Source organism: Anabrus simplex, chromosome 1 (genome assembly GCF_040414725.1).
Source record: "Anabrus simplex isolate iqAnaSimp1 chromosome 1, ASM4041472v1, whole genome shotgun sequence".
NCBI lineage: Eukaryota > Metazoa > Arthropoda > Insecta > Orthoptera > Tettigoniidae > Anabrus > Anabrus simplex.
Genome location: NC_090265.1, coordinates 27,461,239 through 27,487,231, shown reverse-complemented (window position 1 = coordinate 27,487,231; position 25,993 = coordinate 27,461,239). Strand labels below are relative to the sequence as shown.

General features: G+C 40.0%; 1 protein-coding gene across 2 annotated transcripts in view; it reads right to left on the bottom strand.

The window, feature by feature from the left end:
* The window catches only part of LOC136883549 (clarin-3), a 76,296-nt gene that overhangs the window by 24,471 nt on the left and 25,832 nt on the right, over window positions 1-25,993 (bottom strand). The window contains exon 2 of one of the 2 annotated variants that reach the window (XM_068229930.1): window positions 20,011-20,223. In XM_068229930.1, the coding sequence (XP_068086031.1) occupies window positions 20,011-20,223 (213 nt within the window). The remainder of the gene's footprint in view (window positions 1-20,010; window positions 20,224-25,993) is intronic. The other variant, XM_067155928.2, reaches the window with a different exon arrangement.

Sequence of the window (25,993 nt, the reverse complement as noted above, 5' to 3'; positions counted from 1 at the left end):
TTAAATATTTTCGGTTCGATGTAGAAAGTTTTGGAACTGAACACTGGAATGAAAGAGTTTCTAAAATGACGATATCATTTAGATTAAAGTAATATTATAATTATGTTCATCCCTCTAAACAGAAATCATAAACTTGAAACACCATAAAGCTGTAAAATATTACAATTGTAACCGTACGAAAGTATGATTCCCAAATTTTAGGTTAGGAAATTTCGTAAAATAATTTGTAATGTTAAAGTCATGTAAATCTTGTAATTTTGTTTATTTAGAATGCAAAAACGTAATATTATAAGAAGAATGTGTAGTTAGGGAATATTGCATATGTGCATCATTATATTTTGTATAAATTTCCGTTTGGGTAAGAGTCTGTAAATATGGCCTAGCCGTAGGATTGTGCAACCGGGAAAACTGCGACTATATCGGGAAGGACGGTTGAAGTCAGTTGGATGTGTTGCAACAAAGTGGCTTGGAAACACGGGGTACGGCAGGTAGTATAGGCTGAAGAATTGGAGTGGATCAATGTGGATGTACGTGAGTGGACGAAGACGCACGATAGCCAATACGAGGGCTTTGTTTTTAAGCGAGGTTGGGTTGACTGAGTGGCGCGTCAAGAAGTGCCTGTGAGAGCGTTGCTACCGGTAAACTTTGCAGGACGCTATAACCACGTGCAGCAAGCCTATATAAGTATGTACGCGTGTGCGGCAAGATTCTGACTCTGATTCTGTTTCTGGTTGCGTTTGTGTTCTTGATTCTGTGTGTTTCTCACTCGGACCGGCGTGCGGGAGCTACTTTGCGCAGATTCTTAGGCGATGCTCTATTGTTCCTAATAAGTATATTTTACCTACGGAGTGAGCACGCTAAATGTCGCTGATGCTAGGAGTTTCTGGTGGCCGTTATGTAAAAGACGCTACTAAGTGTTTATTTGTAATTCCAACTCTGTACAATAATTAGACTATAATTCTTCTACGAGATAATGTACAGTGGATGTGGTGATGCGTGCCGAATCTACATTCGGTAGCGGATGTGTGGTTGTGCAGAGAGCTAGTTCTTGGTAAAGGAAATCGTCAGTTTCAGTTGGAGAAACGTCAGGCGGTACACTAACCTATGCTGCAGTCGGGAAGGACTCAAGACTTCGATGAAGTGTGTAAATAAGGTTAGGGATGCTCTTCGTAAAGAAGGTTGCATCCGTACGTAGAGAAAGTCGTCGTACTTTTCTCTACCAGAATACGATTTTTGTTCTGTAACAGTAGTGAGTGTAGTGCGACTCTTACCTGGAGGTATGTTAAGAAATGTAGGTCTCGTCAAGTAATGATTTGGTTGTTGTTAGTAGTGTGTATATTTGCCTTTGTAAACGACAAACGAGTAGGTCTCGTCAAGTAATGATTTGGTTGTTGTTAGTAGTGTGTATATTTGCCTTTGTAAATGACAAACGAGTAGGTCTCGTCAAGTAATGATTTGGTTGTTGTTAGTAGTGTGTGTATTTGCCTTTGTAAACGACAAACGAGTAGGTCTCGTCAAGTAATGGTTTGGTTGTTGTTAGTAGTGTGTGTATTTGCCTTTGTAAACGACAAACGAGTAGGTCTCGTCAAGTAATGGTTTGGTTGTTGTTAGTAGTGTGTATATTTGCCTTTGTAAACGACAAACGAGTAGGTCTCGTCAAGTAATGATTTGGTTGTTGTTAGTAGTGTGTATATTTGCCTTTGTAAACGACAAACGAGTAGGTCTCGTCAAGTAATGATTTGGTTGTTGTTAGTAGTGTGTATATTTGCCTTTGTAAACGACAAACGAGTAGGTCTCATCAACTGATGATTATTGTGGTATTTATTATATATTTTTATTTTGGGAGTAAAGTCATGGTATGAAACTTGCAGTAAATCTTTTTATCAGTGGAGTGAGGATGAACCTGGCTTGCTACCCACATCTAATTTCAGGGGTAAACAGGTAAGGTTATAAAGTAAGTCTGGAGCTTCGTCAGCCTGATGACCGTCGCCTGGGGAGAGGGAGTTGCTCATTGCTCTACATAGTTATATATTCCTGTAATTGTTTTACAGGTGGCGCCCAGTCTTGGTGTTTATACTTATTTTACTCACCGTTTATTCATTTCATATTTTCAATAAATTGCACTAGTTCACAATAGCTTTCTGAACCTCAAACTGTGTGTATAATATTAATCCCACATTTCTTAGTGACAACATACTGATTTTTTCCTTTGCTATGGAAAGTGTTTGTACATTAAATCAAACTTCACACAACAGTTCAAATCCTCAGGTCATCGTCCTCTTCTCTGGGATGATGTAATTCCTCGTGGTATTCATTTGAGTCTGAATTACCCTACATAGAATGACAAATCACCCGTGTTTCTCCACTCGGACCCGAATTTATCTCGGTGGCATAAAAGGCTGCATGAAATGTTCGTAAATTCTGCATTGTCATATTACCACAACCATAAACACACTGTTTTTGGTTACATCCTGGAAGATTCGCGAGAGATGTAGTACTATTTTAGAAAAGAAAGAAATTAAAAGTAATCATTACTAATGTTTTTATTATTGTTGTAATTCGGCGTTTTGCTGTTGCTGATCCTGAATAAATAAATAAATAAATAAATAAATAAATAAATAAATAAATAAATAAATAAATAAATAAATATTTTGCGAACTATTCAATTTACACGAAATTGTTTAAAGCATTAGGACTCGCACGCTGGTAATTAAACATTATAGGTGCCCTTACCTCTAATATTTCCCTTGTTTTTCCTCCATTTCAACGGATCACTTAGTTTCTTTCGTCCTCCACCAGGAGGTGATAGCAATCTAGCCTATACAGGGACCTTGTAGGAAAAATGAAAAGAAGGATGGAGGGAGTTTTGGAATCCAAACAACAAATAATAGTAATCTTGCTTATGGATTGAAGAATTTCTAAAAATAATTAATTTAGGGAAAGAGATAGTTTTGGATCAGTATACACGGTGGAAGGAGAGAGTTTTGAAATATTGCATCATCTTTGAAGCTAAGTTACGCCGAGAGAGCAAGTTTAGTCATGAAATGGGTAACAGATTTGGTAGAAGAGTTTGCTGAGAGACGGAAACCGCCATTAGTGCATTTTTTAAAAGTGGAAGGAAACAGTTTTGGAAGTGGAGTCTTCATATATTTAAGCATATGCCGTTTCTAAGTAATAAATAAATACAATCAGTGAGTCACTTGAACTTGGAAGTTTCCGAGCTCCTCCATCACTCCACACTAGTTTCTGGACAGTTCAGTACACTCATTTGTTCAGTCACATGAACGCCGTTTTAGGATTGGTCCATCCAAACACTCATGAACAGAGAGCTTGATCAGGAAGCTCTGAACGAGTTTAGACTGTAAATGAGTTTAAGCGAGTCCAGACGTCTCTTTTTTTTTTTTTTTTTTTTTCATAATCTCTTACACCCAGCTGTTGTCACCATATCTTTATTGTACTGTGACGTACAGTCCTTATCAGATCAAAGAAGTGACACACAATCAAAGAGAAGATGTCAAGGATTAACTGTCGGTTCTGAAGGTGTGATAACGTTCTGAATCTCCGATTAGGCACGTGAATATGCTAAAATACAGGTGTAGATACGAGAGTGTGCATTCAACCATCGCTACGCTCAGTGTCTTCAACTCTGTGTTAACTGACAATATTGTTACTAATTTAACTCTTCTGTTAAAAATCCGAGCGAGTGGCTGAGTGGTTTGGTTCACGTAGCTGTGAGCTTGCTTTCGGGAGATAGTGGCTTCGAACCATACTATCAGCAGCGCTCAATATGGTCTTCTGTGGTTTCCCGTGGGGCTGAACCTTAATCAAGGACATGGCAGCTTCCTTCTCACTCCTAGGCCTTCCCTATCCCATCATCGCCATCAGATTTGTCTGTGTCGGTGCGACGTAAAACAAAAATGAACATTAATAATAAGCAAGCCACTGTTTCACGAATGTATCTAGAAAATGTGTAAGGTAACAATTGCTATAACACGTTTCCGTCAGATTTCTGAACGCGTTTCACAGTGAGGGGTGTTTCATTAATTGAGGCAGTGGCGTAACCAGGAATTTAACCTGTGGAGGGGGGGGGGCACATTTGAATAAAGACCACTGAGGAATTTACACAACATATTTAAAATAATTATCTACGATCTGTATAAAAGCCAGTCTGCAGTGATAAGAACCGAGGGCTTTGAAAAAGAAGCAGCAAAGCAGAAAGGAGTGAGGCAAGGCTGCAGTTTGTCCTCACCCCCTCCCCTCATTTCCAATATTTATATAGATCAGACAGTAAAGGAAATTGAAGAGGAATTTGGAAAGGAAATCACAATCCAAGGAGAGGAAATGAGAAACCTGAGATATGCCGATGATATTGTTATTTTATCTGAATCTGCAGAGGATTTGTGAAATTGCTGAATGGTATGGGCGGAATATTGGGTAAGGAGTACAACATGAAAACAAATAAGTCCAAAACAAAAGTAATGGAGTGCAGTCGAACGAAGGCAAGCGATGCAGGTAATATTAGATTAGGAAATGAAGTCTTAAAGGAAGTAGATGAATATTGTTACTTGGGTAGTAAAATAAGTAACGATGGCAGAAGTGAGGACATAAAATGCAGACTAGCAGAAGCAAGGAAGAGCTTTGTTAAGAAGTTATCACATCACTTATAGGGGGTCAGCCATTAGTACAAGGCAGAGCACCTCGTGTCAGCTTAGAGTGAGCAATTGCTTTGGTCTGTTTCGAGTTAGAAACATTCAATTTATACTGACTAGCCATGATCGTTAAGGCTATATGATCCGATACCGTGGTGGTTCAAATCCCTTTGATGGTAAAGAATTCACTATCCGAATGTTGGCCGGCAGGGTTGGACAGGTGGTGGCATACACTTTCGAATCACCAGATTGCGTGCCAAACGCATGGATTCAATTCCAAACCTCTCCGCAATGCCCAAATGGCGCTGTTGATGGTGATACGTCCGTCGGATGGGGATTTTAAGCCTCGAGCAATCCCCTTGCTGTTATTCAACAGGAGTAGGCTATGTGCCGGCGCCGAGTTTCACCCTCTCCCTTCCTAATATCATACACTGGCGGAAAAATATATCCAAACTCCAAGAAGGGGTTGTGCAAGATTAAGGAACATTGGAGGCGTGTTTATACATCTGAATGATGACGTTGATTCAAAATTCCCGCAAATCGTATCAGCCTGGCGCTAGTAGCGGCGCCATGGTAGGTAGACCACGCGTCTCAACGGACATAATTGGGCGGGGCCCAAGTCCATTTGAGCATTAAAGCCCTTCGGCCTTTTCGGCCTTGAGTGCTACTTTAGGCATGTTGGGGGTGGAACAGAACGGTTTCGGGGGTATGTGGTACCGTCAGAATGTGACCTGCACCCCAAGGGGGTGAAAGAATGGCCTAGCGACGAACCCGAGGGTGTCATAATTTCCCGTAGAGGTATATATAATTTGAATTCGTGATATCTTATTGATTTGGTAGGTTGAGCAGATGGAGGGCGAATGTTCACCCATCCAAGTGCTGACTATGACCAGTATTGCTTAACTGTGTGAGAATAGCGGAATAAAGAACTCTCTGGAAAAGGGAGGAGATTGGAAGGAGGTCTGATAGGGCTTTGCCGGGTAGTTTACTTGGTACCGGTTGCTTGGTGGGGTTAGTTTAAGATTAATTGCTTGGCAGGCATGGGGTTGCTTGGAGGGAGATTAATTGGAGTATTAATTCCAGGAGGGAGGAAGGGTCTAGATTTATTTGCTGAGACGGACTGCAGGGCTGGTTTAATCCAGGGGGGGGGGGTGCGGGAGAAATATTACGGTTTAGGAGCGGGGGCGAAGGTTTATGGGATTTGATCTGCTTGAAATGTTTGTAATGGGTTTTGATTGCCTTTTTATGTATGGACAGCCAGGAAATGAGGCGGCGTGGTTAGCGCTGCAATTAGCGCAATTGGCCTGTTCCCTGGGGACCGTGCAGTCGGCGAGGCAGTGTGGACCTCCACATCTATTGCAACGGGCAGCATCCTTGCATGTAGCAGCAGTGTGGTTTAATTTAAGGCAGTTAAAACATTGGATTACAAGTGAGGGATTCGGAGGTATGTGGGTTCGATGCTGGGAAAGTGACTTGGTGGGGGAAGGAGGCTTGGAAGCAGGTTTGGGATTTCTGCTTTTCGATTTGGGTTTGCTCTTGGTCTGATCTGAGTAGTTTGAGGTGTTAGATGTAGACGTGTTAAGTGATGGTTCAGACGAGGTGGTTGGGGTTGAATCTGGAGTGGAGGGGGATAAAGGGGGTAACTGAGTTGAGATGGTTTGAACTTCTTGACTCCGGAGTTTGGGTGGTACAGTTTGGATTTCTTTTTCTCTGGAGTGGATATGGCTATTGATGGTTTGAGTGACAGCATTAGAAGTGGGTCTTTGGTTCTTTGAGTTGGTTACTGGGTTGATGAAGACTGGGCGGCGGATGTTGAGAATGATGGGTATTGAGCGGTTGCGGGTGGGTGTGATGATCAGGTGATTGTTGTGCGTTTCTTCAATAATGGATATGTGTTCTTGAATGATAGGTTCTAAAGCCAGGATTACTGCTTGCCGGGTGAGAGGTACAGGACCGGGATTGCTGAGTGGAACGATTATGAACGTGCACATTGAGGAAACAGGGAAGATGGGGTTGTGGTATGGCTGCTCAAAACGGTGTGCTGCTGTTGTTTCGTCGGAGTCTTCGATTGCTTCATCTTCGGAGTCTTGTTTTGGAACGTCATCGGTGTCTTCTTTTAATGCATCGTCTGAGTCTTCAGATACTTCTGAGCTGTCTTCTTCTAGCAGTTGAAATTGGTGTGGAATTGCAGGGGAGGGTGATAACAGGGGGAGGGAGGGAGGGAGTTTAGGGCGTACTCGATGATCTCGTAAAGAGTATTAACGTCTTCAGGATTAATTAGCAGGATAAAGATTTCATGATGTGACGATCTTTGCCGCCGTTGGCTCCTTCACGCCAAAAGATCAGAATTCGTCGAGAGCAACATTTCACGACTAACGGAACTTCTTAACGACAAGTTTCAGAATGCCTTCAACACTCAAAAGATACGAGGGAATTTTCCTGTAACTATTGTTTGCGCACCGACAGCGGCCAATTTCTATATTAACGCCAGAGCCAGTAAGTCCAAATCTAACAAAAAACGACCACCAAATTCATACTGCGTGTTATGTGAGAATAGCGATCACTGGGGCCAAGACTGTAAGAGAATGACGAAACTCAAGGAGAGAATTGAGAAACTGAAGGCTACGAACAGATGTTTTCTATGCCTTAATCGCGCACGTAATGCGCGGCAATGTGTTAAGCGAGGCAAGGCAAAATGCACAAAATGTAAGAAACAACACCATGTTTCCGTCTGTGACAACGGTGAAACTCTGCCTACCTCCATGGGTAAAATTGACGTCTACAGTACCAACTTCACATTTCTTTAGATCGCTCGAGTATGGATAACGGGACCAACTGGGAAAAGTAAACTTACTCGATGCATTTTAGACGCCGGAAGCCAGTCGAGTTTCATAACCTCACCTTGGCTGATTTGCTTCAGCTTAATTTTATTGACAAAAGAAATCTTGTGGTGACTTCATTCGAGACTTCTTCTTGCATCACAAGTTCCAGGCGACAGATAAAATTTGATATTACGTAAATTTCCACTAACGCAAACTTCAAACTTTCAGCTTTTGAAAGCAATAATACGTATTCACGCCATCCAGCAGTACCACACTCAGTAGGTAAATTGAGACTAGCCGATCCGGAGGACGATTCATGCGAACTTCCCATCGAAATTCTCATCGGCGCAGATCATTATTGGAAATTCGTGAAGGTAGAAGAACGTCATTTTTAGTCCTCCTCCCAACGATATTTGGAAGGGTCTTCGGCGAGAATAGACCAGCCACTACAGTCAATCAAATTACAGTCCAGCGAAATAACAACCAATAAAATTTCTCACGTATCAGACGATGCCCTACGAACATTCTAGGAGATAGAAACCATCGGTATCACGGAAAATCAAGAACGCGTATTGACAACTAAAGACAGTGCCATTCTTCAGGAATTTCGTGAATCTTTCAGGATTGAAGTTGCAGGAGAGTTGTAAAATTTCCCAGAAAGGAAGACGTCCTACTCTCTGACAACTTATCCATGGCAGAGAGACGCTTCTATAGCCTGGAAAAAAAGATGCAGACAAATGAAGAATTTAAGATTATTTATCACCAATTGATGTTAATTGCATTTCGAATGCTCAAATAGAAATTGTTTCTGCCGACGACACAAGTAAGGAGATATTTTATATACTCCATCTCCCGGTTATGAAAGATAAGAAAGGTAGCACTTAATTCAGAATTGGTTTTGATACTTCCTCGCATGAAAAGGGTTATCCATCCCTCAACGATGCTTAGGAAATGGAACCAATCCTGCAACCTGAGATACTTGCCACTTAGCTGCGTTTTCGGACACATGACAAAGCAATCGTTTGCGACGGATGTCAGGCATTCCTACAGTTGAATCTTCACCGCGATGATAGAAATTTGACTAGATTTCTTTGATACCGGGTGGAGCTGAATAATGAAGGAAACTATGTCACAAAAGGCATCATTACATGTCGGTTTACATGGCTTCCCTTTGGTCTAAATAGTACCTTTTTTTATTTTCAGCCATTCTAAGAGAGGTAGCAGCACGGAAATCAGACAGGTATACGAAGGCATCCGCCGTACTAGAGAAGTCTACCTTTATGGATGACTTTACAGCTAGTGAAGAAGACGACAACGAGGTCATTGCGGTTTACTACGAACTCACTGCTTTACTGAAGCACATCAAGCTTCCTCTCTTTAAATGGGCCACAAATTCTATATCTATTCGAGATACATGTAAAGGTGAAGGCCAGGACTATAAATCGGAGACGAGTGTTTTAGGAGTGACCTGGAATACCATGGAAGACGGCATCTTTACTGATCAGTGTGATATAACTAAGATCCTATTAGGAAAACCTGGAACTAAGCGAAAATTTCTCCGTGCGACATCCAAATTTTACGATTCTCTTGGTTTGTTCACTCCACTCTCCATCATCGCTAAAATTCTCTTTCAGACATATGGCTCAGAGGAATTGACGGGGAAGAAATATCGCCATCAGATCACGCGGAACGATGGCTTTTCTGGACGGCAAAACTGCCCATATTATCAGCTTTGAATGTACCGAGTTGTACTGGCATTTCCAAAAGACAAGAACAGTCCAAAATTCACGTGTTTTGCGATGCGTCACAAAAGGCTCTACGGAGCTGTACTATATGTGCGAACCACGACTGAGAACTCGTGCCTGATACGATTAACCTGCAGTAAGACTAGTTCCTACATTGGAACTACTCGCCGCGTTAATTGGTTCACGTCTTCTGCACTACACTGGTGTTCAAAAGTTAAGCATAAATTACGAGTAAGCAGAGCAACAGGAAATAGACCGCAAATCGCATGACATATGCACCTACCAAACCTTACGTGTTCGCTCTGTATAGGAAAAGAGTGTTCCCTGCTTTGATTAGCAGCGTAACTGAAAGGTAAACACAGCCAGTGCCTGCGCCCCATATTACCTCAGTCGTGTTTGCCCTGTTAATAGTATGCATAGTGTAGTCTCGTAGTGAACGTGACAACATAATGGCACAACGACGCCATTTGGACCCCGTTTTGCAGGGTGGAATACTCGGCCGCCTGGAAGCAGGCCAGACACAGACCGAAGTCGCTGTATCCTTGAATGTGCCACAAAGTGTCATTTCCAGGCTTTGGAGACGATTTCGAGACACATGAGATGTTAGTCGTAGGTCAGTACCAGGTCGACCAAGGGTAACCACCCCACAGCAGGACCGACATCTGGCCTTAACCGCCTGACGAAATCGGAGTGCACCTGCAAGACAATTGTCGGCGGAGCTTGCAGCCGTCTCAGGGTTTGCCGTTTTCCGGCAAACTGTATACCGGAGGCGCAGAACAGCAAGTCATTGACTGCACTGGAACATCAAGGGAAGGGGAAGGGAACGCACGAAATATGAAATGGTAAGACGTAGAATCGTGTATCTTAGTCAGCATTTTGTCAGACAGAGAATCCGCGCTAAGTATACACGACACTGTTCTTTGTTAGTATAAATATTGCTGCTTGAAACCACGCAAATCGTCAAAGTATTCTTTTACGGCGATTTATGGCAGTTTGTGTTGTGCTATCCACTTGTTCATTAGAACTAGACTGTTATACATACTAGTATATCAACATACCAAATGTTATTGAACAAGGCCCACATGTTTCGTATTTTACTGGTACCTGTCTTCTTTTGCCTGATAAAATCCTCAGTTAATCTATAACCGTTAGGTCCTTCTGTCTGTTGAAACTAATTTATAATTAAATAAAATTTATAAAATACCTGAAAAATAAAACATTTAACAAAAGATCAAACCTGAAAGTTAATTTAAGCTAATTAAGATGTTGCTTTCAAAGGTTTCATTAATACCAAATTTGTTGTGATAAAACCATGTTTCGGCGTTTACTAGAAACATTAAATGTAAAGCATGAATCTAACAGTGAGGAAACCATTTTCGAATTAGCATTTCTGAGGTTCGTTAATATATTCTAATTCCCCACTGCGTAAACCTTTGACTGTTATCTTGGAACTGTTATTCGGAACCTTTCCGGAACAGGAACAACTGGAACTGTTCCAGAAAAAAACTTCACCTATCTCTAGCTGTTTATCATGGCGGCCGTAGGGTTGCTTGCCTCCACCCGGAGCGCTAATCGAGCTGCTATAGCCACTCTATTCTAGCTCATTTGATAAGATAATCACTTTTCATTCCATTATTTCGAAAGCATTCACTATTCGATTGCATCGATTAATCGAATAAATAATCGAAGGAAAAGAAATACTCGAATAATTGAATGAAATGGAATAAACGAATATTCAATTATTTTGTATTCGATTATCCCATCACTAGGGTTTGGAAGTTTATAACCTACAGAAGTACAAAATATGAAAGCATGTATGACCTACAAACGATAAAATATGATATGAATTTTAGGGGTAGGCAGCAAGTATTACTAATATTAAACGTCTTAGGTACCACAACATGATCAGCGATAATACACGATACTAATGGAGAGTTACATACGTTAAAAGTTTCAACATTAAGTTGAATGTTGGAGCACCATCAGGACGAACTGAAAGAGGCAACGTCTCCTAGATAATAATAAGACCTAACAACAGCGTGGTGACGTCAGGCTAAGGAGGCCATGGCAATGCAGAGAAACGCGGAACGTGGTTAAACACAGACATGATTTTAATATCTTTTGCCAATGGAATAATTTATTTACTAACAAATAGCGTTTAAAATTTAAAGGATATTGAATAATACTGTCGTTATTACCGTATTTTAGTGAGTCTGTCATTAAAGGTAAACAGCAAACAGTTGTAAAACACGACAGCATTTTGCAATGTTAACGTACTTAAGCCGAATTGCTAACAGCACAACAGGATGTTACAAATATATTTCAATTTAAATAGGCATTACATGATCTTAAAAGAAAAATAGCACGTATAATATTGGCATTAGCCTAACATCTAAGCTGATGTAGCATCACTGGCAGTATTTGCACATGAGCCTACATGTTTCCTCCCTTGAAGTTCACGTATGGTTTAATGAGAATTTCACCTACCATCGATGTCACCAATTTATCATTCTGTTCGAAACCTTGAAATGTACGTTTTATGTATTCCAGCAAGCAAGCAAGCAAGCAAGCAAGCAAGCAAGCAAGCAAGAAGTTTGTTTCTGTCCTAATATTGGACTACCATTCAGCCTGGAGCCTACTCTTTTAAAAGTACTGACGTGTGGCAACGCCCGAAAGCCTGCAGATTACGAGGTGTCTTGTGTTCGGCAGGACGAATCCTCTCGGCCGTTATTCTTGGCTTTCTAGACCGGCGTCGCTATCTCACCGTCAGATAGCTCGCAAATGTAATCACGTAGGCTGAGTGGACATCGAACCACCCCTCAGATCTAGGTAAAAAACCCTGACTTGGCCGGAAATCGAACCCGGGCCTCCGGGTAAGAGGCAGGCATTATATCCCTTCACCACGGGGTCGGCCATAAATTTGTAAACATGAGGAGATATCAGACAGAAGGTTCAACAAATAACAAGAGAATCATACACATACTCCTTTATGAACTGTTTTAACTATGACTATTAAATTAACTGTGGGGACATCATTCTCGGTGTTCAGTTTACCAACTAGGACCAGAAGTAACTTATTTCGTGAATCTTTCTACACATTGTTACGCTCATCCCTTGTAATGCAGCTATGATGTTTTGTAACTAAAGAATATACCGCATTTCTATTAGTAATTTTGTCCACATACACATTAGGAATATTTTATACCTTAATAAAACCCGTTTATAATAGAGGCCATGTCCTATTAGATGATTACATATGCTATGCAGTATGGTTGCCTTGATGTATCGACGTACAGAAAAAATACTTACGTTCCCTTCATCACAGTACAACAACCATCAGGTAACAACATGTACATTGTACTTTTCAGCTGTGTAAGATTGTGGATTGAAATTCTGTGTACGGTATGAGATATGTACTGTCTTCAATGGCTCTGTTTATTGCTCCTCTTTCTATTCACTGTTTTTGCCTGGTTCTTCTCGTCACCTGCCAGAATGTGACGATAAATATGATGGGCAGTTGGGAAAGATATAAGGCACTGCAGTCTCTGAGAGTCATGGTCTTGGGAGAGGAGTAGTTAAAAGTTTTTCCTGAGGATCAATACCAGTTACTTCCCATAAAATATCACCGACTTTAAATGTCTGTGGCATACCTGTAAAATAATGTATCATCGTGAGCGAAATTCGTGCATTTCCAGGGTGAATCGGCCTACACCAGCAGCTCTTGTAGATGGTATGTTTTAATGCGTAATAATAATAAAAATAATACCGTTGAAATAATGTATCCCATGATTGCGAGCTAACATAACCTTATATTATTCAAGAGTAAATATGCCTACATATCACCAACTGTTGCGTGCAGTTAAATATTTCACAGGCCTATACTCATTATAATTGTGTGAGAATGTGATATTAATAGTTACTCACCACTGAGTTGTTAGTAAATCTGTAGTCTTGTCTTGGAACTGCACGTAAACATTTCTGCCGCATAACCTCGTCTTTCGGAAACTTAATGCTTGCACTTAGTTATCACTGTCACAATTCTCCTTACAGATGAGTACCCAACACATCAGTGCCATTACGTACAACGGTATTAGCAATTGGCATCATTAAAAGAATTAAAACTCTTCTAATTTCAGCTTTACATGGCCAAACTCATTGCTGTGTTATTACTGAAAAGGTTCAAACTTGCCTCCCGATACTGACGCCACAGTATATTCCCAGAACGCTTGTGAGGCCTTATATCTAGGAGGTGTTGAAAGAGGTCAAGCTAAATAACCAGAAATATGAACGTCAAGTAGTACAAGGAAACGACCAGTATTACTAGAGCAGAATTATTTAAGGTAAAAGGTAACAATAGTAATAATCTAGCTAAATTTGTTCCACCAGAATGTTCAATTTTTAAGAAATAACATTCTAAGTATGGAGGTTCTGTTGGCACGTAACCTACAAAGATATGATGTTTTACGTTTAACTGAACATTGGTTGGTATAGGATGAGATTTCAAACTTTGTATTAGAAGGTTATACTCTTGCAAATAAGTTTTGTAGAAAGAAAATGAAGTGTGGAGGTTCATGTATATATGTGAATAATAATATCAAATGTAAGCAGTTAGATAAATTTGAATATCTGAATGTAGAGGAGGATTTCGAGGCTAGCTTTGTTGAACCAGTGGATTATAAGTTAATACTTATATGCATTTACAGAAATCCTTCTAGTAATGTTAAAACTGTATATAACAACATTGAAATTATTTTAGATGACCTACAGAATAAGAACAAAAATATAATGATCATGGGCGACTTTAATGTAGATTTTTTAGAGAATGCCGGGCGAGAAAAGCAAAAGCTATAAATGTTGCTTTCCTTGAATGGTCTAAAGGCAGTTGCAAATGAACCAACTAGAATATCTGGGGATACCAAGTCAGCAGTAGATCAAGTTGTATTGAATGAGGAAATGTGGAATTACGAAATAGAAGTTTATGATACAGGTTTTTCAGATCATTTTGCTCAAATTGTGCATCTAAATTTTAGGGTAATAGGAAACCGTATTTTAAAAAAACAATGTAATTTACATGGAAACTACAATGAGTAGCAAGGAAAATATTTCAAATTTTAACAAGTAATTGTCCAAGGAAACTTGGGAGAGTGTATATAGAAATAACTCAACTAATGAGGCCTTCAGTGAGTTTTTTGGTTTGTTCGATTATTATTATCAAGTGGAAATACCAGTCAAAAGGGTAATTGTAAAGAATTATAGGAATGGGTGGATTACAACAGGAATTAGAAATTCAAGTAGACGATTAAGGTTTTTAAGCAAATGTGTGAAAGGGAGTAACACCTCATCTGAATTGAAGGATTATTGTAAGAAATATAAGAAAATATATCGAGAAGTTTTGAAGGATGTCAAAAATTGCATAATGAGAATGAGCAAAAAATTCTAAGAACAGGTCTAAATGTATGTGGAACATTATAAAAAGCGAGAAAGGTACTCTAATTCCAATAAAAAATAATATTACTCTTACAAATGCAGGGAAAGAAGTCAGTAATCCAGAAGAATTTGCAGAAATCTTTAGTAACTATTTTCTAGAAGCAGTTTTGAGGTTAACGCAAAATTCTCAAACATCAATGACAAGAACAAACTTGAATACAGTTCACAGGAATGTATCATTCGTGTTTCTTACTCCTGCGACTGAGCAAGAGATAGAGAAGATAATAAAACAGATGGGTAAAAAGAAGTCTTCTGGTTTAGTTGGTTATTCAACCAACCTTATTAAATGCTGTCACCAATACATAATCGAGCCTGTTATTTGATAAATTTGTCACTAACCACTGGTAAATTTCCAGACAAATTCAAGGCAACCAAAGTTGTTCCGATACATAAAAAGGGTAGTGAAGAAGATGCTGGTAACTATAGGCCTGTCTGCCTCCCCTCTGTATTCTCCAAAATACTGGAAAGAATTATGTACGATTGACTAGTATCATTCTTAGAGAAGCATATAATATATTGATGATGATGATGCTTGTTGTTTAAAGGGGCCTAACATCGAAGGTCATCGGCCCTATAATATATTAGCTGGTTGTCAAAATGGCTTTCGTAAAAAATAGATCAACTACCACAGCATTCATTAACTTTATTGAACGGATACATGACACACTAGATGGGAAGGGTGCATGTTTAGGTATTTTCTTAGATTTAACTAAAGTTTTTGATATCATTGACCACAGCTTGCTTTTAGAAAAGTTGCACATATATGGAGTTCGGAGAATGGCCTAAAACTGGTTCAAATCATTTTCAGGGAATAGAAGACAGATTGTTAAAATATCACATACCGGTACTAATTTCAGCAAAAATGAAATTAAGAATGTGTATTCCTTTGCCAGAATCATAGGTCGTGGTGTTCCACAGGGGTCAGTTTTAGGACCATTATTATTTTTAGTATTTATTCATGATATAGTCCAAATTGTCGATCATATTCAAGGATGCAATTACCTTTGTTTGCAGATGATATTACTGTTTTTGTAGCTGTTGAAAGTTCTGAAGGGTTAGAATTAAGGGCAGGCAATATAGTGAGTAATATCCTGAGCTGGCTTGAAGATAATAAATTAATCTTAAGTAAACAGAAACCGAGCTCGATAGCTGCAGTCGCTTAAGTGCGGCCAGTATCCAGTATTCGGGAGATAGTAGGTTCGAACCCCACTGTCGGCAGCCCTGAAAATGGTTTTCCGTGATTTCCCATTTTCACACCAGGCAAATGCTGGGGCTGTACCTTAATTAAGGCCACGGCCGCTTCCTTCCCACTCCTAGCCCTTCCCTGTCCCATCGTCGCCATAAGACCTATCTGTGTCGGTGCAACGTAAAGCAACTAGCAAAACAAAAAAAAAGTAAACAGAAAACTTCTGCGATTAGATTTCACCATAAGATTAATCTAAATATGTAAATTTATCCAATATCATTTGGGAGACCATAGTTGAGTATTCATCATCAATAAAGTTTCTCGGCTTGTGGAAGGATGAATCATTAACCTGGGAAAAATATACAGAGTTTGTAGGGAAAAAGCTTAGTAGAATTTATTTCATGATAATATCTTTGAAAAGTAGTTTTACTTTAGAGGCTTGCCGAATAATGTATTTTGCATATGTCCATCCCATACTAACCTATGGAATAATTTACTGGGGGAATTCACGATATAGAGAAGTCATCTTTAAGTTACAAAATAAAATAATTAGAGGAATGGCCGGTGTCCGTAGGAGGATGAGCTGCAAGAAATACTTTAAACTTCATTTCATTTTACCATTGCCTTGCCTTTATATCTTCCATACACTTGTATATATGAAAGAGAATGTAAGCAGTTTCACCATAAACTCAGACGTACATAGGTATACTACTAGAAATAGACACAGTCTGCACATAGAACCACACAAAACTAAGCTTTATGAATCAAGTTTGAGTTATGCAGGAGTAAATTTATTTAATAAATTGCCAGACTTCATTAAGCATATAAAACCATGTTCAAATTTAAGAAAGAATTATTCAAATTTATTTCTAACCATTGTTTTTATTCTATTGAAGAATACTTAGCTCTTGAAAATTAACTTATGTGTCGCCTTTTTTATCTGTGCTTCTTTACCACGTTGTATATTTCTCTTTATTTCTCAAAGCATGTATATTACTGTTTTACCCTTTGTTACTGTAAATATGAATACTGACGTGTCCCATATCATTGTATGATCAGTTGGATAAAATACAATACAATACAGTATAATACAATCATAGTCTTGGGGTGCAGTTCTCGCTGGGTTTTCCTAAATAAATCCAAAAACTAAGTATTAGCATGGTTTATGGTATTTGTCGGGGTAAATTAGAAGACCCTGCCTAACAGGAGGTTCACTGAGATCCATCTGTTGAAATTCGTTGGTAGTGAAAAGGGAAGGGAGCTGTAACTGGACCCTTCAAGGAAGAACTGTGCGAGAGATAACATGGAATTTATTTGTTGATTAATTCTGAGCTAAATATATCTACTGAAAACGGAGAAAACACTATCGTCACGTTCCGTGAGCTCACGCTTATCGTATCGCAATCTAGCCTATCGAGAAAGATGTCCTAAAATACGTCGGTACAGCAGCTCCTTCTTGGAATCAGGTCTTCCAAACCTGCTCCCTGTCTGTTCCGGGAAAAGAGAGAAACAATATCTACTCAGTGGCGCCGACTTTGGGGGGGGAGGTGCTTTCTGCCCCTCCCCCAAACATTTTCCTCCTAGATGAAGGGCGCCCATGCCCGGGGGCAAGGGGGACGCGCCTCCCCCTAGCTCTCAGGGAAAGGGAACAATATAATGTAGTCAGGTGTTTTTCTTTTAAGAAAATGACTTAAAAGTCGGTATTACGTAGAAGTGGTAGGGGATACCGTGGGTGGTATTCTACCGTGGAATACAAGTCGCCATTCATCTTGAAAAATACTAAAAATACTACATACCACCAGGTTTAGTTAGCACCTCCCCCCACTACAAACTATCCTTGTCCTAGATGTTAAGTCCCGTTAAAACGTGAAGTTGGGTAGTCTTCGGAGGCTGCTCAGTCGTGAAGGTGGTAGATGACTGTATCAAGAAATGAGATTAGAAAGCGGGCATTCCTTCAGAGAACCACATTTCTCACTGGAGACTGTTGAGGCGGTACAGATGGTGGTAGAGCATTTCACATTTCGTATCCTAAAACGCATAATATACAGTAATAGAACATTTATTAAGAAAATGTATTTATGAAGCAAGTTCTAATTTTTTACTTGTGATTTATTGATAGCTTCATACATAAAACTTTTCTTCAAAGTACACTGACTGACAGAGCAAATGCAACACCAAGAAGGAGTGGTCAGAACTTTATGCCAATTGCAGGGTAGACTGACGTCACTGAGGTATGCTCATGATGTGAAATGCGCCGCTGTGCTGCGCACGTAGCGAACGATAAATGGGACACGGCGTTGGCGAATGGCCCACTTCGTACCGTGATTTCTCAGCCGACAGTCATTGTAGAACGTGTTGTCGTGTGCCACAGGACACGTGTATAGCTAAGAATGCCAGGCCGCCGTCAACGGAGGCATTTCCAGCAGACAGACGACTTTACGAGGGGTATGGTGATCGGGCTGAGAAGGGCAGGTTGGTCGCTTCGTCAAATCGCAGCCGATACCCATAGGGATGTGTCCACGGTGCAGCGCCTGTGGCGAAGATGGTTGGCGTAGGGACATGTGGCACGTGCGAGGGGTCCAGGCGCAGCCCGAGTGACGTCAGCACGCGAGGATCGGCGCATCCGCCGCCAAGCGGTGGCAGCCCCGCACGCCACGTCAACCGCCATTCTTTAGCATGTGCAAGACACCCTGGCTGTTCCAATATCGACCAGAACAATTTCCCGTCGATTGGTTGAAGGAGGCCTGCACTCCCGGCGTCCGCCCAGAAGACTACCATTGACTCCACAGCATAGACGTGCACGCCCGGCATGGTGCCGGGCTAGAGCGACTTGGATGAGGGAATAGCGGAACGTCGTGTTCTCCGATGAGTCACGCTTCTGTTCTGTCAGTGATAGTCACCGCAGACGCGTGTGGCGTCGGCGTGGAGAAAGGTCAAATCCTGCAGTAACTGTGGAGCGCCCTACCGCTAGACAACGCGGCATCATGGTTTGGGGCGCTATTGCGTATGATTCCAGGTCACCTCTAGTGCGTATTCAAGGCACGTTAAATGCCCACCTCGCCATAAGACCTATCTGTGTCGGTGCGACGTAAAGCCCCTAGCAAAAAAAAAAAAAAAATGCCCACCGCTACGTGCAGCATGTGCTGCGGCCGGTGGCACTCCCGTACCTTCAGGGGCTGCCCAATGCTCTGTTTCAGCAGGATAATGCCCGCCCACGCACTGCTCGCATCTCCCAACAGGCTCTACGAGGTGTACAGATGCTTCCGTGGCCAGCGTACTCTCCGGATCTCTCACCAATCGAACACGTGTGGGATCTCATTGGACGCCGTTTGCAAACTCTGCCCCAGCCTCGTACGGACGACCAACTGTGGCAAATGGTTGACAGAGAATGGAGAACCATCCCTCAGGACACCATCCGCACTCTTATTGACTCTGTACCTCGACGTGTTTCTGCGTGCATCGCCGCTCGCGGTGGTCCTACGTCCTACTGAGTCGATGCCGTGCGCATTGTGTAACCTGCATATCGGTTTGAAATAAACATCAATTATTCTTCCGTGCCGACTCTGTTTTTTCCCCAACTTTCATCCCTTTCGAACCACTCCTCCTTGGTGTTGCATTGTCACTGTCAGTCAGTGTATTTATTTATGAATCAAGTTCTATTTTTCGATTTACTTATGAATATTATTGAAAACTCTGTACATCAGACTCGTTCAAAGATGTATTCGAGAAACAAGTTCTATTATTGTTCCGCTTTTCTGTTTGTTTGTGATTATTGTTATTATAGTTATTTCACATGCCTGTGTTCATGTTAATAATGCGCGCCTGTATCTACTAGGCCTACATGATTTGGAAATCCTGTGCTTGAAACTCGACGCATCTTGTTAATGACGCCTCAATTCAAAAATTTCTCAAATTATAACTAAATATGACCTTATGTCACTAAAATTAGCACAATATTATAAAAACAATCAAAAGGCCGAAATATGCATTTCCATGCAACGTCAGATTGAATTAAACGGGGTCAGGGACCAGTCATTCACAGTTATTTTTCTTCAAATTTCGGGTAAAATGAGTTCACGAAAGAAATATGACCTTTCCCTTAACTTCCGAACCTTACCCACCTCTCCAGTGGGGAACGAGAAGCTCCTCACCTGTGTCGTCCCCTGCTCGTCCCATCTTCAGCCTCCTCACGCCGACGAGAGGTTCGCTCTCGATGTATGCGCAGATGGCGGAACTATTGCCTGAGTCGTACAGGTCCTTGATGTCCTTCTCTCGCTCTTCGGCGGTTCCTAAGCAACTCCAGCCGCAGATGTTGTCCTCCATCACACACGTCACTGCAATCACACAAGGTTCAAGTTGAATTTCGGGCCAACCGCAATAGTGTGGGCCCTGTACATTCCTCGGTTACGTGAACGAATCGTAACCACGAAATTTCATTGTAATTTTTGTCCTAAATGGAGGATAATAATAGATTTTACACAAATTAACAGTAAATTTAGCGCTAAATTAATAAATACCATTATTACTAGAGAAATAGAGATACGTAACTACGGCGACTATTTCTTCTGTGGCATTCCGCTTCATCGTGCAGTCTTTTGTTTCATTCCTACAGTCCGATGAGTGGAAGTGCTATGTCTCTCAATTCTCAATATCTTTGTCCATCATGGCTAGCGCGGGCAGTTCAGACGGCGAAATGGAAGTGAAAAGTACATCGTAAATAACACAAAAAATATTTTTGTTGAAAGAAAACTAGCATGATCTCTGGAACAATAATTATATTAATTAATGAGTTATAGGCACAATATTGATAAACTTAACTATAATAGGTATTATGTTTGATCCTGTATTGACTTGTCTGAATCTATTAAGGAATCATCCACTCTCTCCATCAGTGACGTCAGTAACAAAAAACAAAAGATAGTGTAATATTGTTTTATTCCTGGAACTGGCATCACTGATGAAGGGAGGCGATGATTTTCCCGAAACATGTTGTTAGAATAAATAGTTTTCTATCATTATAAGGTGTATTGACAAGGCGGACTTAAGTAAAAACTATTTTAAATAGTTCTTTAATAGATTATGGGCCCCACCAAGTAACATCAAATCAAACCAAAATCTCTTTATTTGCAAATGAGGTGTTTACCTCGGTAGCAAATAGTACACTAAAATACATTATTGTCAAGCACTAAATATCAAATTAACAAGAGAATAAAATTTTCCTATAATATAATATTATACAATTTACGCTAACAATGTTTTCTATTAAACACACAGCTCATCCTTAATAAATTTATACTGTTTACAAAATTCTACTTATAATATCTCCTGTGCTACTTACAAATATAGTCAACTGATATACAGTATGTGGAATTACTTCAAATGATACTATACAACTGGTATAACATTAATATTTACATTGCATTTATTTATTTAATTTTTTTAACCCGTTCTGGATCCTAAGTAGCATAACGACCTGCTGCGTCTTAACCAGAGCCCCTTTTGCCACCACTTTTCAGAGTTCCTGAAGGGCCTTCACAGCTACCGTGGCGGTCCCAGGGCCCTCGAAGTCCCCACTGTACTTCACCCCTACAGGCAGTCCCCTACTTTGGCTGTCCAAACTCCTTAGACCAGAGGATGGAATTAATTTATTCACACACATTTTTTTATTTACAATAACCTGCACTGGTCGAATGCCCTCTAACACTTCATTTATTTTCTCTGTTGTTGTTTATTCTCTTCTTGAATATCTGTAGAGATTTTGGAAAAGGAGCAAACACTACCCCTGGTAAACTGTTCCACTCCTTCACACCCTTCCCAACGAAGGAAAATTTACCCCAATCGCTTCTGCTAAAATTCCTTCTAATTTTATATTTGTGGTCAGTCCTGCCGATATAATTATTTTTCAACTGAAGCCTCTCATGGATATCTCCCCATGCTTCTTCTCCTGTATAGGCTCTATATAATCCTATAAGTCTAGTTTTCTCCCTTCTCTTACTTAAAGTTTCCCACCCAAGTTCCTTTAACATTTCTGATACACTACTCTTTCTCCTGAAATCCCCTGTTACAAATCTTGCTGCTTTCCTCTGCACACTGTCTATTTCTTTTATTAGGTATTCTTGGTGAGGATCCCAAACACTGTTTGCATATTCCTATAATGGACGAACCATACTCAAGTAACTTTTTTCTTTTAATTCTTTGTTGCATCCTTTAAGTAGCCTCATTATGACATGTAACGATCTGTATGCTTTCCCAACAATGTCATCAATATGACCCTTCCAGTGCAAATTACTTTCAAATCTCACACCTAAGTATTTGCACTTGTCATCTTTTGGGATAACTACCTCATCCAAAGTATATTCAAATTCAGTTTTGAAGCTCCTGTTTGTAAAAGTTGTAACAGTTGATTTGCCTGCATTAACCTTCATATTATTTTCTTCAACCCATTGTTGGATACTTTCAAGGTCCCTTTGTAATTCTGAACAATCCTCAATGTTTTTTATTTCCCTATAAACAATTATGTCATCTGCATACAATCTTATTTTAGATGTTATATTGTTCCCTAAATCATTTGCGTATATTAAGAAAAGTAACGGACCGATTATACTACCCTGTGCAATTCCCTTCCAAACTTTCTCTTCCTGAGATACATTATTTCCTACTTTGACCTTCTGAACCCTTGAATTTAGAAATGCTTTTATCCAACGTGTAACCCTTACGTCCCGTCCTATTCCCTCCAATTTCTTTAATAATATTCCATGTTCCACTCTATCAAAGGCTTTGGAAAGATCTATGGCTATGCAATCTAACTGACCTCCTGAATCCAACTGATCTGATATGTCCTGCTGAAATCCCACCAGTTGTGCCTCACAACAAAATTTCTTTCTTAATCCATACTGGCTCCTCATGAACCAATTTTTATCATCACATATCCCTCTGATGTACTTCGATATTAAACTCTCCAGTATTTTACAAACTATACTGGTCAGGTTGATTGGTTTGTAGTTCTCTGGTTTCCTTTTATCACCCTTTCCTTTATAAATTGGTATTATTATAGATTCCTTCCATTCCTTTGGTATTACACTATTATTTATGACATAGTCAAAGAGAAATTTTAAATAAGGCACTATGTACCACCCCATTGTCTTTAATACCTCCCAGTAATTTGATCACTTCCTGCTGCTTTTCCTTGCTGAAGCAGTTGGATTTCTCTGAAAATATCTTCGTTTGTGAATGAGAAGCTTCTTGTTTCCCTCTGTCTCTCTCCCTCTCTATCTTCTGTTTCGGTTTCCAACTCTTGACAATCATCTACTGAATCTCTAAATTCCCTACTAAATAGGTTTTCTTTCTCAGTATCTGTTAAATAGTGTTCATCCCCTTCTCCCACCATTGTAGGAATTTAGATTCCTTTTCCTTTTTGATTCCTGATATATGAATACAGCTTTTTCCATTTCCCTTTGTGGTCATTACCCTCTTGAAGTATGCCATTCATATAATTCTCTTTTGCTTCCTTTTTCACTCTATTCAGTTCCCTCATTAGCTGTTTTCTAGTTTCTCTGCTCTCCCTACCCTCTTTGATTTTCCTGTTTACTATTCTACATTTTCTTTTTAATTTTCTTATTTCCCTTGTATAATAAACAGGGTCTGAGGTAATTTTACCCTTCTTAACAGGTACAAATCTCTTCTCTCCTTCCCAAATGATTCCTTTAAATTTAGTCCATGAAGCAAAGCAAAGGAGTTCAAAGAAGTTAAGTGAGCAAAGACTGAACACAAAAGTGTTACATGAACAAAAGACATACTGAAGCGTAGTGATGTAGTAGAATTTCATAACCGTAAGGTAGCAAAGTATGTATGTATTTTATATTTCTCTGCTAATATTGCTATTTATTAATTTGCCGCTAATTGTAATCTTAATTTGCATAAAAGCAATTATTATCTTCCATTTACGACAAAAATTTGAACGAAGTTTCATGGATATCATTTGTTCACGTACCCCATTTCTCCGCTATAGTTATAAACATAGAATCATGGATATTTTTTGGGCTTAGAAGACGATAGGTGATGGTGATTATTGTTTTAAGCGGAAGTACGACTGGGCAACTATCCTCTATTAACACTAATCAGAGAGAAAAATGTGGAAGGAGTCCGACACTTCGAAAAATGTATGTGTCGGCCGAAGAAAGACAAGGGCCATGAAGAACGTGAAAATGAAAGTGTCTTTAGACCTCGGAACCTAATACCGTCGGGGTCAGAAAAGAACAAGTGTTGACTAAGGGAGGTCAGATAGGATAGACGAAGGGGACGAGCCTGGCACAAGTAAGTTGAATCAATGCCAGGACTCATCTAAGGGCCCCGTGGTTGCCAACTAAGGTTCCCCAACTTAAGAGCCCGCTGGGTCCGTTTTAGATGCCTCCTACAACAGGCAGGGGATACCGTGGGTGTTATTCTACCGCTCCCACTCACAGGGCGGAAAACAAAAAGACAGGGGGAGTTATAACATGTAAATAAGAGCTTAAGTTCATTATGTTTTCTTATGTATATGAATAAGTAAAACACTGGAATCACAGACAACGCTATTTGTGGATGTTGATATAATGTATAGAATACTGAAGTGTTACAAGATTACGAGCGACTACAAAAAGACCTCGACAACGTTGTCAGATGGGCAGCAGACAGTGGTATGATGGCAAACGAGGGGAGCAAGAACTATCCTCTCACATTTAATTACTGTGTTAATGGGGATGAAATTACCTCGTGGGGGGAACGTTGTAAGTACCTGTAGCTCATTCCACGTTAAGAAAACAGTATTGCTCTTATGGACCTACAGGGAGTGAACACACCCCCTCTGAGACTCCCATAATTACTCGTGATTAAGGGATATTAAACTGTACTTTCTAGTGTATTATGAAATATAGTTTAAAAGATCGGGCATTTTTGCCCGTGAGTTATTAAAATAACTACATAACATTTCCTTTTTCATAAATATATCCGTAGGGAGGAAGCACAATGGAGGGAACAGCCATTGCTTCGTTGCCTTCCTTCATTTTCCTTCTTCTGTGTTGCTCTGGTACAAGCCTCGTGTAGTCCCTCACCCTGTAGCTCACTTCTGTAGTGACGTCATCTACAGTATTGTTGTGTTGACTATATGTGCTTAGGATTTAAATCAGTGCGTAATTGTCTTGTGTTGAGTCAGAGTTGGGCGATAAGCCTACGAGTGTGATTTCTTTTTTTTTTAAGTAATACTGTGATCTTTCGCAGTCATCTATAGTATTTATTTTTTGCCTGGAGAAATTTATTAAATGCAATTAAATGCATCCCTCACCCACCGAGCCCATAAAAGTTATTTTTCTATTTCCACTCCCGCCTCCCCCCCTCCAATTTGTCTTACACTTCAATGTTGAGGATTTTTATGTGCCGTATTTTACTTTTGATTCTGTAATATCAAAAAATAGCCCTGTAAACCATCCATCTCCTTTAGTTCATAAAAATAATGTGTAGCTTAATTTCTTCCAGTTTTTGTCTTGGAACATAAATACTAAATTTCATAAATTTATGTGCCGCCATTTTACCGTGATGGTATTTAGTACAGTCGCTCGATATGGCAACCCTGTTGTCATAAGAGCGAATAAACCACAAAAAAAACTAAACAAATGACCTTTAAGAAAGGAGGAAAACATGAACCTAAAAATACAATAACCATGCACAACAAACCTCTAGAAGTAGTGCCGAAATTCAAGTACCTTGGAGTCACCCTCCAAACTACTCTAACATCCTACAATATCCACGTCAAAGAAAGAGCAGTCGCAGTAATAAAAGCCATCTGCAACATTCAACAACCTCAACAAATATCATTGGGTACAGCAATGCTACTGTTCAGGACAGCCATATCACCAATAGCAACCTATTGGATTAGAATCGCATGGGAAAAATTCACACTCAGCGAGCTGATGACAATAGAAAAAGTCAAGGCCCGATATCTCAAGAGAATTCTAGGCATTGGGAAGTCAGCCCCATCAAGGTTAACATATGTTCTTACCAAAGAGGAATACTTCATTGTCGATATCAAAACACAGTTATGTCTACCAAACACCAAGCCCTACGAGAATG